Consider the following 16304-nt stretch of genomic DNA (forward strand, 5'->3'; position numbering starts at 1 on the left):
AAAACAGAGGCTTAAGGCCTAAGGCATAAGATCCAATGGTACCAGAACAGGAATAAGGGATACCAACAGAACAAACTATTCGGAACCAACTAGAAAAGACTATACAGCCAACTAAGAGGGGAAGACAACCACCAAGAAATTCCTGAAGCCGAACCAAGTAAGAGACTCTGGGAAAACATATGGAGCCATCCGGTATCACCCAACAAGCACGTAACATGGCTCCAGGAAGTTAAGGAAGAAGAAACAGGGAGAATAAAACAAAGATTCACTGAGATCACGACAGACACAGTCAGACACCAACAAAAGAAAATACCCAACTGGAAAACCCCAGGTCTCGATGAAGTCCATGGATACTGGCTCAAAAACTTCAAGGCTCCTACACCCACAAATAGTAGAACAATTCCAGCATTGTATCACAAATCACCATGCTCCCAAATGGATGACCACAGGAAGAACATCCTTAGTACAAAAAAGACAAGAGCAAGGGAAATATAGCCAGTAACTACGGGCCTATCACCTGCCTACCAATAATGTGGAAGTTACTAACAGGCTTCATCAGTGAAAGGCTATACAACTACCTAGAGGATACAAACACCATCCCCCACCAACAGAAAGGCTGCAGAAGGAAGTGTAGGGGCACCAAAGACCAGCTCCTGATAAACAAAATGGTAATTAAGAACAGTAGGAGAAGGAAAACCAACCTAAGCATGGCATGGATAGACTATAAGAAAGCCTTCGACATGATACCATACACATGGCTAATAGAATGCCTGAAAATATGTGGGCCACAGGAAAACACCATCAGCTTCCTCAAAAATACAATGCGCAATTGGAATACAATACTTACAAGCTCTGGAATATGATTAGCAGAGGTTAATATCAGCAGAGGGATATTCCAGGGCGACTCACTGTCCCCACTACTCTTCATAGTAGCCATGATTCCCATGACAAAAGTACTGCAGAAGATGGATGCTGGGTACCAACTCAAGAAAAGAGGCAACCATCTGATGTTCATGGACGACATCAGGCTGTATGGTAAGAGCATCAAGGAAATAGACACCCTAATCCAGACTGTAAGGATTGTATCTGGAGACATCAGGATGGAGTTTGGAATAGAAAAATGTGCCTTAGTCAACATACAAAAGGGCAAAGTAACAAGGACTGAAGACATAAAGCAACCAGATGGGAACAACATCAAACACATAGATGAGATGGGATACAAATATCGGGGAATAATGGAAGGAGGGGATATAAAACACCAAGAGATGAAGGACACGATCAGGAAAGATTATATGCAGAGACTTAAGGCGATCCTCAAGTCAAAACTCAATGCCGGAAATATGATAAAAGCCATAAAAACATGGGCAGTGCCAATAATCAGATACGGTGCAAGAATAGTGGAATGGACGAAAGCAGAACTTCTCAGCATACACCAGAAAACGGAAACAAAAATAAGAACAATACACAAAACACTACACTCAAGTGCAAATACGGACAGACTATACATAACACGAAAGGAAGGAGGGAGGGGACTACCAAGCATAGAGGACTGTGTCAACATCGAGAACAGAGCACTGGGGCAATATATGAAAACCAGTGAAGACGAGTGGCTCAAGAGTGCATGGGAAGAAGGACTGATAAAAGTAGATGAAGACCCTGAAATATACTGAGACAGGACAATGACAAGCAGAATAGAGGAATGGCACAACAAACCAATGCACGGACAATACATGAGACACACTAACGAACTAGCCAGCGATGACATGTGGCAATGGCCACTGAGGGGAGAGCTCAAGAAGGAAACTGAAGGAATGATAACAGCAGCACAAGATTAGGCCCTAAGAACCAGATATGTTCAAAGAATGATAGATGGAAATAACATCTCTCCCATATGTAAGTGCAATACGAAAAATAAAACCATAAACCACATAGCAAGCGAATAACTGGCACTTGCACAGAACCAGTACAAAAAGAGGCATAATTCTGTAGGAAAAGCCCTCCACTGGAGCCTGTGCAAGAAACATCAGCTACTTTGCAGTAATAAGTGATACGAGCACTAACCTGAGGGAGTGATAGAAAACGATCAGGCAAAGATCCTCTGGGACTATGGTATCAGAACAGATAGGGTGATATGTGCAAATAGACCAGATGTGACGTTGATTGACAAAATCAAGAAGAAAGTATCACTCATTGATGTCGCAATACCATGGGACCCATAGTTGAAGAGAAAGAAAGGGAAAAAATGGATAGTATCAAGACCTGAAAATAGAAATAAGAAGGATATGGGATATGCCAGTGGAAATAGTACTCATAATCATAGGAACACTAGGCTCGATCCCAAGATCCCAAGGAATCTGGAAAAACTAGAGGCTGAAGTAGCTCCAGGACTCATGCAAGAAGTATTGTGGAGATCCTTTAGAAACGGCACACATAGTAAGAAAAGTGATGGACTCCTAAGGAGCAGGATGCAACCCGAACCCCACACTATAAATACCACCCAGTTGAATTGAAGGACTGTGATAGACCAATAATAATAATAATAATAATAATAATAATAATAATAATAATAATAATAAATAAATAAATAAATAAATAAATAAATAAATAAATAAAAATCCAAAGCCCAACAACTGGGAAACACTTTTTCATGCTATTAATGGCTGAACGTTCGAAGTATGGCGATACTGAAACTGGGTGCAATTTATGACTTTTAAGCCGGCTGAATTATATTCTCATTTTCGTCAGTTGTAACACAATACATAAGAAAGAGTACCGTGTAAAGCTGTTTTCCTATTAGAGCATAATCGAAGGGGCCTTCACAAATCCATCTTCCTTTTTCTTTAAGAAGCCGAAGATTCCTTGAGGCACAATAAATATTCACGTCTTTAGTGAAGTGGAAATTTTACACTTTTCGACGTAATTGTTAAATTTTCGTTACTAATCACATAATTACGTGCTCTTTTTACAGTACGAACAAGTGTTTCCTTTTCTGGATGATTCTACTTGTGTATAGCCTTTTATGAAAAGTAGCAAACTGGGCAAAACTTGCAGCACATATATTTACATGATTTTTATTTCTTTGCGGCTGAAGGTATTTGATACATTGACATGTAAAAAGTAACGACCGTCGACATTTTGTCTATCAACATTTATTCCATTGATATTCAAACAGAGTCGACATTATGAACGTCGACATTTTGGTTGTCGACATTTTGTCTTTCAACATTTCGTCTGCGTACCCTACCAACAGTTGGTCAGCCTGTGAATGCAAACTAGAATCGTCAACCCAAGCGATATATGGTCTTGTTCGTCAGATGTTAGAGACAAGAATGGTAGAGGCCGGTCAGCGAGAGAGAGAGAGAGAGAGAGAGAGAGAGAGAGAGAGAGAGATTCTGACCTTGGGGTCGGGGTAAAAGGTTTCAGACGATGTCATTAAGTGATTGGTTATTGCCGTCACGTCCACTTTCAAAAACCAAGCGAGGAGGACAAGATTTGGCTGGGTACTTTTCAAAATTCTCTCTCTCTCTCTCTCTCTCTCTCTCTCTCTCAGAATTATAGAAAACAGTAAGTTCGTTAAGAGTTGTCAGTTTGCCATTCGTTCACCTATGAGTTGGTTAATTTAAACACTGCTTTAATATCTCATTTTAAATATGGTTGATTTTTATTTACGTTTATTTTCCATGATTTGAACCGTTATTTGAATAAAATTTTGATTTTGGCAGGAATATTTTCGTAAAAAGACAAATTCACACCCGGCCAATGCAAATGATCTGATTTATCAAGGAATTTTTTCCAGCTTTTAATAATACTATATTCGATAACATATATATTCGATTATATTAGGTTTTCAATTCAATTTATGTAATTTTGCTCATGCGAACATATTTTAAAATCCTGTAATAGACTACAGAGAAGAAATAAGAAATACATCAGGTGCTTGATTAAGAAACATGAAACTACGTTTTCAATAATGCTTAAATAAACAATATTTGAAGGTTAAAGATCAATTTCCAGTTCCCTAATGCCAATAGTTTCTTTAGGCACAGAGTAATGTCGGTTCGATGACTTGAAAGCAACTACTAATACCTTGTCCATCAGCTATGGCCCCCTGGTGTTTTGGGATGGGACTTCTGGCTTCTGTACGGAAGCCCACCAATATGTTTGGAATGGGGAGCAGTTCCCATTAGTGGAGGCAGAACTCTCAGCAGGCGGATTGGCTTATACCTGGACCACTGCAAGCATATTGATGCTATCCCGAAAAGGTAGGGTATGGGGTGGACTATTGGGAATTGACTCTCAACTGTGCCATTGGTGGAGGAGCGAATACATGACTGATCCACGATACTCTCTTGATAAAACCAAACAGTTTTGGGTGTGTAGGTGAGCTGGTTTGTGTGAGATGGCCTGGTGTGTGCATGCCTAATATCCTGGGATCGCTGTGTGGGCTTTGGTGGTTTGTTGGGGTGGGGAGTCTAGGTATTAGAAGCTGCCTGGGTTCCCATTTCTGATGTGCTGTTGGGGTCTCAGCAGGGCTCTTGGGTTTTGGGTTCACACTTTTTGGACTTCTGAATGTGAAATGGCAAAGTTTTATGGATTTGATCAATAGTTTTCCCTCCCTGGATCTGACGACTTACTGGTGACTTCTGGCATGAACATGGATATGAGCTCGGCTGTCGGACAGAACCAAACAACGAGACACCAGGGTGTTGGTAAATCTGGTGGATTTGATCCAAATAGTAGTTCCTCAATGATTCGGTTCTTAGCACGAAAGTGTTTTCAGTGAAAAATTTAAATGATGAGCCATTTGATTTTATCCCTAAGAATTAAGAACATGGACCAGCTCCAAGCACCAGAGCACTTCCTACCCCTATATGCCCATATGGCATGTTGCTAGCTACAAAGACGGAGGAAAAAAATATAAAGGCTTCTGAATGTATTGAGAGCAAGGTAGGTTCCATTTCCATTGGAAATTTAAAATGTTATGGACAGAACTTGCTAATAAAAGCTGGTAATGAAACTCAAGCAATTTTGCTATCTAATTCTAAACCTCCTGAAAGTGGAAAATTGAGTGTATTGCATTACATAGCTTCTTTAACACACTGAAAGGGGTAATATACTCAAAAGACCAGAATGTTTTTGAAGAGGAGGAAATTCTCCATCGATGTTCCCCTTGTGTATCTCACATTAAAAAACTAGGAAGGGATGAAGCTATCCTTTTAACCTACTCCAATTACCTACCTGATACTATCATTTTTGGCCATGAGAGGTTGCAGGTTAAAAAAATATAAAAGAAACCCAAAAACACATTCATAACTCATGTGAAAGCAACGAAAGATGTCCTGTGTGCTCTGAGGAGCATGCTAATTTTGATGAGTGCAAAGCAGCCCAATACTGCTTTCAATGTAATGGTGATCACCCTCTACATTATAGGGATTGCCTCAGATACAGATTTGAAGAAGAAGTATTGGTAGTGGCTGATAATGAACATATCAGCACTAGCGAAGCAAAGCATGTGATAATGGGGCAAATAAAAGTGCCAGCTCTACCTATGCTTCAGTAATAAAACTTATGAAAAATTCCAGCAATGTAAGGCAATTAGTAACTGCATCTGATAGTAGGTATCACACACCTGCTACTCTGCAGACTGTAAATAATGAAAATCTCCAATCTGACCAGAAATTTTCATCAACCAGTGGCTTGGAGTCCAACACCAAAAGTTGTACTTCCAGAAGAACAGAAAACTCACCTCCCAAAGTTGATACAAAGTTGACTAATATGATAGTTGCAGGCTCACCTCCAAAAAAAGGGAGCCAAAATCAATTAATAATTCGGGAAGATGTTCCAAAAATACTTCCAACAGGAATAAGCGTTTCAAGTGTAACACTTTTCAGTGGCAATTATGTAAGATCTTTACAGATGGATCAAGGTCGGATAGTGGTGTTGGGTGTGCTGTTATCCATGGTGATACAGCATATATATCTAAATTACTGACTGTGCATCAATATTCACTGTCGAATTAACAGCTGTGAGGGTGGTTCCTCTTCGCAGTATACCAAGGATGGCTTTCTTTTCACTTCGTGGTGTTTGTTGTATGATATCTGATGGTATATCACTATTTCTTTATCTTTTATCTTGTGTGTTGCCCCTCTGGATCGGGTTATGGAAATCCTCTAGTCTCTTTTTGACCACTTGCTGGACCATGTCATCTGGGTAGCCGTTATTTGTGAGCACCTGTTCAACTCTGGTGATTTCTTCGTTTGTCGCCTTCCACGTTGAACAGTGGGTTATGACGCGTTTTATGTATGCATTTACCACAGATCGTTTACCACTGATCGTTTACATGCATCAGGGCATTCTTCTCTTGTATTTAAACATCTCCAGCATCTGTTGTTTCTGTGCTTTTTTGGGTTACAAGTACGTCCAAGAAAGGAAGCATTTTCTTATCACTTTTTTGTACAGTAAAATGTAATGCTACGTTTGCTCGGAGTTTATTACCAATTCATCTGTCATTTTTGCCCTTTAATGTGATGAAGATATCATCAATATATCTCCCGTAGATTTTGGATTTTGGGTGTTCTTCAAAGGTGACCTCTTCTGTGTGTGCCATGTATGCGTTTACAAAAAGAACCCCAAGGTGGGAACTAATTACTACGCCGTCCTTTTGCCGATATATTTTGCCCTTATGTGAGAAGAGTGGGACTTCCTTTGCACATGGTTCTAGCATCTCTTTTAGAATCTTTTCGGGTATCGGTTAATGGTGGTGTTTCTCAGAGCGGTATATCTTGTCCATCATGATTTGTATTATTTCATCCACTGGTACGCTAGTAAATGAACTTTCGACGTCCAGAGATACTATGTCTTCGTCGGGTGTGGTGCCATGCAGTAGATCGATGAATTCCGTCGATGATTTTAGCGAGAACGTTGGAGGAATGTATGGCGTTTTAATTTCGTTCAATTTCTTTGCCACTTTATACATGGGTTTCCCTGTTTGTGGATCTTGACTGTGCCGTGCAGTATAACGGTGCGAAGTCTCCGATGATTTTTGGAAAGCATATTGTTCTCTGTTTCTTTGTTCGCTTTTTCTGTTAGTCTCATAATTTTCTTTTTGAGGTCTTTTGTTGGGTCTATTTTCAGTGGCTGAAACTTATTCTCATCACTTAGTATATCATACATTTTGGTGTTGCATTCATCTCTATTCATTATGACGTGCACTGCGGTTTTATCTCCTTTTCGTATTATAATATTTCCGTTTTCTCTCAGTTCTTTGCTGCTTTCTTCAGCTGTGGACTGAGTATGCGACTGAGAGAAGAACACAAAATTGAACTTAAACAGAAATGCATAGCAGAATTACTGGGTGAGGCCAATAGAATACGTTGTAACCCCAATGTGCTGTGCAGCAACAAGTGGGAAGATAAATAGGAAAGCATTCGAATATACTCAGTGCAAGACATAGCAAAAAGCCTCTGATATTAAACGGTGGACCACTGAGAAACGAAGAAAAAAAAGCGGGGTATATTAGCCTATCAGGAATAGAGTTTAATGAACACCAAAAACAATTACTAAATCTAGGCTTGAACTGCCATGACATACGAAGACCACACCCTGAAACTACTGCGATTGAAAGAAGAACGCAAAATCGAACTTAAACAAGAGTGCATCGCAGAATTACTGGGTGAGGCCAATAGAACACTGATAACTACTTTAGCCGCATACTCAGTCCACAGCTGAAGAAAGCAGCAAAAGAAATGAGATAAAACGAAAATATAATAATACGCAAAGGAGTTTTCCTTGAGAGAATTACAGAGGCGCTCTCCTCTAGTGAATCCCCAACTCCAGGTGAGGATACAATATCATATATGAAATGCTTATACACCTCCCAGATGATGCCAAAAAATATTTACTGAAGATTATAAACAAAATATGGGAAACTAGAATTTTACTGAGTGACTGGAAAATATTCATAGTTGTTCCCATTAAAAAGCCTAATAAAGATGCTTCCCTAGCCACCAGCTATAGACCAATAGCTCTTACCAGCTGTGTGTGTAAGCTGATGGAGAAAATGATAAATACTAGACTAGTTTGGCACTTAGAAACTAAAGGATTAATATCATCATCTCTATATGGTTTCAGGAAAACCTGCTCCACCCTTGATCCCTTGCTGAGTTTGACCAACCAAATCCAGCAAGGATTTGCCAAACAATGTCAGACCTTCCGGGTATTTTTTGACCTCGAAAAAGCGTATGACACTGCCTGGAGAATCTGCATCATGAAACAATTGCACAGGAAGAATGATCAGATTTATATATTCCTTTTTAACAGACAGATTTTTTAATGTAAAAGTGGGAAACTCTTTCTCCCAACCTTTTGTGCAGGAGGAAGGAGTTCCCCAAGGAAGCGTTTCAAGTGTAACACTCTTTTCAGTGGCAATAAATAGTGGTTGAAAAATCTTGCCTCCTGCTAAATGCTCACTTTTTGTCGATGTCATTGCAATATACAGCACAGGATATGATTCATTGTCAGTATGTAAACATCTCCAAAGGTCTATTAATGCAATTACTAAGCGGGCTGGTGAGAATGGCTTTAAATTTTCCTCTTCCAAAACAGTTGCAGTAAGATTCAGCAGATGCCGGCGTGTGAAAGAGGCTCCCACACTTAGTTTAAAAGGATCTATCATTCATTATGAAAATGAAGTAAAATTTCTGTGGATGATTATTAACGACAAATTAACATGGGTCAGCTGAATAAATGCCCTCAAGATTAATGTTGAAAATCTTTGAATACTTTAAAGATTGTTTCTGGATTTAGTTGGGGGCCTGATAAGAAATCCCTTCTGATGCTATATGACTCACTGTGTCGCTCCAAGCTAGACTATGGCTGTCAGATCTATTCCTCAGCTTGTAAAACCAAACTGAAGGAATTGGATGTTGTACAGAACATGGGGTTGAGAATATGCTCAAGGGCTTTTAGAACTTCTCCTGTTGAAAGCATATATGTCGACACAAATCATCTTCCCCTTAATCTAAGAAGGCAAGAGCTAGGGTTGCGTACGTGGCTAGAATGAAAAGTGCTTCCAAAAATCCCTCTTTTCAAGTACTAAACGAAACAGACTCGCAGAAATTCTCTAGTACAAGAGCTTCAAAACCATTCCAAATTCGACAGAATGAAGATGTTAGGGATAACCATCTCAAATCCCAGAAAGTCCTGGAAGTAGAACATCCTGTAAATCCTCCAGGGCTTATTCCAGAAGCATTGGTATGCAAGAAATCATTTAACAAAAATGACTGCACTGAAGAAGAGATTAGGGGAAAATTCTTAGAGCACGACATTGCCCATGCTAATTATGTGAAGGTCTTTACAGATGGATCAAAGTCGGATAGTGGTGTTGGGTGTGCTGTTATCCAAGGTGATACAGCATTTATAGCTAAATTACCTGACTGTGCATCAATGTTCACTGGCGAATTAACAGCTGTAGTCTCTGCCCTGGATTTAGTTCTTCAAAGTATTGAAATTAATTTTGTCATATACTCAGATTCTAAAAGCACTTTAGAAGCTATTAAAAAATTTAACTGCTTTCGTTCATTAACTCAAATAGTTCAGAAATCGCTTTTTCGAATATATTGTTTTCGTAAATCAGTCTATTTCTGTTGTGTCCCTTCTCACGTGGGGATTCACAGAAACGAGACTGCAGACAGGGAAGTGAAAGATGCTAGTGTTTTACCAGAAACAACTTTCAGAAAAGTGCCTCATACAGACCTAAAAGGTCCTATTAGGTCTTATGTATTGAGTAAATGGCAAGAAAGGTGGACTTCTCTTAGTACTAATAATAATAAGTATAGCAATATTAGGAAAAATATACTGCCGTGGCCTTCGTCATTCCAGCTTGACAGACGAGCAGGGGTTATTTTAACGAGATTAAGGATTGGGCACACTTATTTAACCCATCAGTTTATTTTAGAAGGAAGCCGCCCACCAGTGTGTGCTTACTGTGACGAGATGCTATCAGTGGAGCGCATTCTGATGATTTACCCCAGATATTTTAACCAAAGGGAAAGATATTTTCAGGGTAAATATCTTGGGAGATGAAGCAGATATTTCTGCTCTCATCTTTTTAAAGAGTATACAATTTTTTAATAACATTTATTTAATTTCTATATATCATATCATACAGAATTTTAGACATTAAACTATTTTTAATATATATTACGCCATTCATTAAACGTCCTATTTTTATTTTATTTATTGGTCACATCTAATTTTATTAATAATTTCCTTCACTAAGTCAGTAATTCATTTACCATAATTCAATTTATTTAACCTTTATTACGACGCTGAATGGCCTTTTTGACCCCAGTGCCTAGGCTTTAGCCCTAAATATCATACATCCATCCATCCATCAGCTATGCATTTATACTGTTTACATAAATATATCTCGTACTGAGACTGTCCTTTTCATTTTGATTGTGTCTTTTTTATTGGTTTTAAATAATCGTGTTAAAGTCATTCTGTATGTCTTTCCTATAAGGAAAGACATATAGAATGACTTTACATAAATATATCTCAATACGAGATATATTTGTGTAAACAGTATAAATGCATAGCTGATGGATGGATGGATTTATAATATTTAGGGCTAAAGCCAAGGCCCTGGGGTCAAAAAGGCCATTCAGCGTCGTAATGAAGGTTAAATAAATTGAATTATGGTAAATGAATTACTGAATTAGTGAAGGAAATGATTAATAAAATTAGATGTGACCAAAATCAATATATATCTGTTTTAAATGTCTCGATAAAGGCGATGAAACGTCAAAGTGGAATGTACAGTAGTTGATTCGACACCTTTACACCTTTCTAATTCATCACCTCAATGTGGGGTCGTATCTATCAACCTTGGTTAGTCAACATTTACAGCACAAAACGTTTGTTCACTTTTGTCACTAAGAATATTATTGGAGATTATGATTCTAGGGCGAAAGACCGGTTTGTCAATTTTCGCTTTTACAAACGTGGTTGGGAGACTTTCAAACTTTTAAAAATGACAGCGTGAACTTCTGTTCAGTGAAATTTTACCAAAAGAGAAAGTGATCAGTCAAGTTAGACAACTGTTTACAGTGTGGTATCACCATTAAAATAAAATTTATTTTGCTACTGGAATTGTTAGAGGCATTCACTCTCTTTGAACTTACGTTTATCATTAATAACGGGATTATTAGACTTACATACAAGGCACAGCTGTCTTTAGCTTTAAAACAGAAAATGTAAACTGTTTTTTTAGTAGTTATCTTAGTACAAAAATAAAAAATGCAATAATTATGTATATTGGCACTCAAACACCGCTGGGAAATATCCGTATTATAGTTACAAACCCAGATTCTGTAACAGAAATAATAACACAACTGCCGACCAATTACCTTGTAACAAGAAAAACAATCAAGTGGAACACAAATAAATGATAAATACTTACCATGTACATACAAAGCCGCCCCCCCCCCCCCCCCCCCCACAAAAAAAAAACTTTGGCTCTGATGCCAATCGCCATGATACTTGATCAGTGTCTAGCTACCAACTGAGAAAACACTATACACATATACCAAACCTCTTCGTAAGATGACACGCGCACCAGGTGGGAGCGTGTGCTTAAATACCTCCTACCAGGACCACACTAGAGCACCAAGGTATACCACGACTGATCCCCCAAACCTATGGACATCTCAACTTCTCCAAAGGGAGCTCCTCAATGCTGTGGTACCGTTTCTCTTTGTGTACTCAATGACGTTCTACCCTCAAGAGACAGCAATGACTCCAACAGTTCAAATTTTGTTCCGTTTGTCGCTAAGACATCTAATATGACAATTTCTAGATTTTTTTTTATGGGCAAAGTTAAAAATAATTCTAAAAGGGAGCATTATTTATGAACCCTTGGGAAATATGCATAACGAGGAAGCATAGAAACAGAGCATACAACCAAAAGTATATAAAGTAATATGGATTACAGTAAACAAACACATGCACACTCACATATATGTGTGTGCGCGTGTGTGTGTATGTGTTTATTGTCATCACTTGGTATATTGGTGTTGTATTCATCTCTATTCATTATGACGTACACTGCGGTTTTAACTCCTTTGCGTATTATTATATTTTCGTTTTATCTCATTTCTTTTGCTGCTTTCTTCAGCTGTGGACTGAGTATGCGGCTAAAGTAGTTATCAGTGTTCTATTGGCCTCACCCAGTAATTCTGCGATGCACTCTTGTTTAAGTTCGATTTTGCGTTCTTCTTTCAATCGCAGTAGTTTCAGGGTGTGGTCTTCGTATGTCATGGCAGTTCAAGCCTAGATTTAGTAATTGTTTTTGGTGTTCATTAAACTCTATTCCTGATAGGCTAATATACCCCGCTTTTTTTTCTTCGTTTCTCAGTGGTCCACCGTTTAATATCAGAGGCTTTTTGCTATGTCTTGCACTGAGTATATTCGAATGCTTTCCTATTTATCTTCCCACTTGTTGCTGCACAGCACATTGGGGTTACAACGTATTCTATTGGCCTCACCCAGTAATTCTGCTATGCATTTCTGTTTAAGTTCAATTTTGTGTTCTTCTCTCAGTCGCATACTCAGTCCACAGCTGAAGAAAGCAGCAAAAGAACTGAGAGAAAACGGAAATATAATACGAAAAGGAGATAAAACCGCAGTGCACGTCATAATGAATAGAGATGAATGCAACACCAAAATGTATGATATACTAAGTGATGAGAATAAGTTTCAGCCACTGAAAATAGACCCAACAAAAGACCTCAAAAAGAAAATTATGAGACTAACAGAAAAAGCGAACAAAGAACAGAGAACAATATGCTTTCCAAAAATCATCGGAGACTTCGCACCGTTATACTGCTACGGCACAGTCAAGATCCACAAACAGGGAAACCCATGTATAAAGTGGCAAAGAAATTGAACGAAATTAAAACGCCATACATTCCTCCAACGTTCTCGCTAAAATCATCGACGGAATTCATCGATCTACTGCATGGCACCACACCCGACGAAGACATAGTATCTCTGGACGTCGAAAGTTCATTTACTAGCGTACCAGTGGATGAAATAATACAAATCATGATGGACAAGATATACCGCTCTGAGAAACCACCATTACCGATACCCGAAAAGATTCTAAAAGAGATGCTAGAACCATGTGCAAAGGAAGTCCCACTCTTCTCACATAAGGGCAAAATATATCGGCAAAAGGACGGCGTAGTAATTAGTTCCCACCTTGGGGTTCTTTTTGTAAACGCATACATGGCACACACAGAAGAGGTCACCTTTGAAGAACACCCAAAATCCAAAATCTACGGGAGATATATTGATGATATCTTCATCACATTAAAGGGCAAAAATGACAGATGAATTGGTAATAAACTCCGAGCAAACGTAGCATTACATTTTACTGTACAAAAAAGTGATAAGAAAATGCTTCCTTTCTTGGACGTACTTGTAACCCAAAAAAGCACAGAAACAACAGATGCTGGGAGATGTTTAAATACAAGAGAAGAATGCCCTGATGCATGTAAACGATCAGTGGTAAACGATCTGTGGTAAATGCATACATAAAACGCGTCATAACCCACTGTTCAACGTGGAAGGCGACAAACGAAGAAATCACCAGAGTTGAACAGGTGCTCACAAATAACGGCTACCCAGATGACATGGTCCAGCAAGTGGTCAAAAAGAGACTAGAGGATTTCCATAACCCGATCCAGAGGGGCAACACACAAGATAAAAGACAAAGAAATAGTGATATACCATCAGATATCATACAACAAACACCACGAAGTGAAAAGAAAGCCATCCTTGGTATACTGCGAAGAGGAACCACCCTCACAGCTGTTAATTCGACAGTGAATATTGATGCACAGTCAGTAATTTAGATATATATGCTGTATCACCATGGATAACAGCACACCCAACACCACTATCCGACCTTGATCCATCTGTAAAGATCTTACATAATTGCCACTGAAAAGAGTGTTACACTTGAAACGCTTATTCCTGTTGGAAGTATTTTTGGAACATCTTCCCGAATTATTATTGATTTTCGATCCCCTTTTTTTGGAGGTGAGCCTGCAACTATCATATTAGTCAACTTTGTATCAACTTTGGGAGGTGAGTTTTCTGTTCTTCTGGAAGTACAACTTTTGGTGTTGGACTCCAAGCCACTGGTTGATGAAAATTTCTGGTCAGATTGGAGATTTTCATTATTTACAGTCTGCAGAGTAGCAGGTGTGTGATACCTACTATCAGATGCAGTTACTAATTGCCTTACATTGCTGGAATTTTTCATAAGTTTTATTACTGAAGCATAGGTAGAGCTGGCACTTTTATTTGCCCCATTATCACATGCTTTGCTTCGCTAGTGCTGATATGTTCATTATCAGCCACTACCAATACTTCTTCTTCAAATCTGTATCTGAGGCAATCCCTATAATGTAGAGGGTGATCACCATTACATTGAAAACAGTATTGGGCTGCTTTGCACTCATCAAAATTAGCATGCTCCTCAGAGCACACAGGACATCTTTTGTTGCTTTCACACGAGTTATGAATGTGTTTTTGGGTTTCTTCTATATTTTTTTAACCTGCAACCTCTCATGGCCAAAAATGATAGTATCAGGTAGGTAATTGGAGTAGGTTAAAAGGATAGCTTCATCCCTTCCTAGTTTTTTAATGTGAGATACACAAGGGGAACATCGATGGAGAATCTCCTCCTCTTCAAAAACATTCTGGTCTTTTGAGTATATTACCCCTTTCAGTGTGTTAAAGAATCTATGTAATGCAATACACTCAATTTTCCACTTTCAGGAGGTTTAGAATTAGATAGCAAAATTGCTTGAGTTTCATTACCAGCTTTTATTAGCAAGTTCTGTCCATAACATTTTAAATTTCCAATGGAAATGGAACCTACCTTGCTCTCAATACATTCAGAAGCCTTTATATTTTTTTCCTCCGTCTTTGTAGCTAGCAACATGCCATATGGGCATATAGGGGTAGGAAGTGCTCTGGTACTTGGAGCTGGTCCATGTTCTTAATTCTTAGGGATAAAATCAAATGGCTCATCATTTAAATTTTTAACTGAAAACACTTTTGTGCTAAGAACCGAATCATTGAGGAACTACTATTTGGATCAAATCCACCAGATTTACCAACACCCTGGTGTCCCGTTGTTTGGTTCTGTCCGACAGCCGAGCTCATATCCATGTTCATGCCAGAAGTCACCAGTAAGTCGTCAGATCCAGGGAGGGAAAACTATTGATCAAATCCATAAAACTTTGCCATTTCACATTCAGAAGTCCAAAAAGTGTGAACCCAAAACCCAAGAGCCCTGCTGAGACCCCAACAGCACATCAGAAATGGGAACCCAGGCAGCTTCTAATACCTAGACTCCCCACCCCAACCCCAACAAACCACCAAAGCCCCACACAGCGATCCCAGGATATTAGGCATGCACACACCAGGCCATCTCACACAAACCAGCTCACCTACACACCCAAAACTGTTTGGTTTTATCAAGAGAGTATCGTGGATCAGTCAGGTATTCGCTCCTCCACCAATGGCACAGTTGAGAGTCAATTCCCAATAGTCCACCCCATACCCTACCTTTTCGGGATAGCATCAATATGCTTGCAGTGGTCCAGGTATAAGCCAATCCGCCTGCTGAGAGTTCTGCCTCCACTAATGGGAACTGACTCCCCATTCCAAACATATTGGTGGGCTTCCGTACAGAAGCCAGAAGTCCCATCCCAAAACACCAGGGGGCCATAGCTGATGGACAAGGTATTAGTAGTTGCTTTCAAGTCATCGAACCGACATTACTCTGTGCCTAAAGAAACTATTGGTATTAGGGAACTGGAAATTGATCTTTAACCTTCAAATATTGTTTGTTTAAGCATTATTGAAAACAGAGTTTCATGTTTCTTAATCAAGCACCTGATGTATTTCTTATTTCTTCTCTGTAGTCTATTACAGGATTTTAAAATATGTTCGCATGAGCAAAATTACATAAATTGAATTGAAAACCTAATAAATCGAATATATATGTTATCGAATATAGTATTATTAAAAGCTGGAAAAAATTCCTTGATAAATCAGATCATTTGCATTGGCCGGGTGTGAATTTGTCCTTTTACGAAAATATTCCTGCCAAAATCAAAATTTTATTCAAATAACGGTTCAAATCATGGAAAATAAACGTAAATAAAAATCAACCATATTTAAAATGAGATATTAAAGCAGTGTTTAAATTAACCAACTCATAGGTG

At 38.8% G+C, this 16304-nt stretch overlaps 1 protein-coding gene across 1 annotated transcript; it reads left to right on the forward strand.

Moving 5' to 3' along the window:
- Positions 1–12843: 12843 nt before the first annotated feature.
- LOC135210469 (uncharacterized) lies at positions 12844–13395 on the forward strand. The gene has a single exon (XM_064243362.1). The coding sequence runs from the start codon at positions 12844–12846 to the stop codon at positions 13393–13395; it is 552 nt and encodes a 183-aa protein (XP_064099432.1).
- The last annotated feature ends 2909 nt before the right edge of the window (positions 13396–16304 follow it).

This window comes from Macrobrachium nipponense, chromosome 39 (genome assembly GCF_015104395.2).
Source record: "Macrobrachium nipponense isolate FS-2020 chromosome 39, ASM1510439v2, whole genome shotgun sequence".
Lineage (NCBI taxonomy): Eukaryota > Metazoa > Arthropoda > Malacostraca > Decapoda > Palaemonidae > Macrobrachium > Macrobrachium nipponense.

Bases quoted from the DNA above. Each gene is read 5' to 3' on its own strand.
- LOC135210469 (XM_064243362.1), top strand. From the start codon at position 12,844: ATGCTTTCCAAAAATCATCGGAGACTTCGCACCGTTATACTGCTACGG.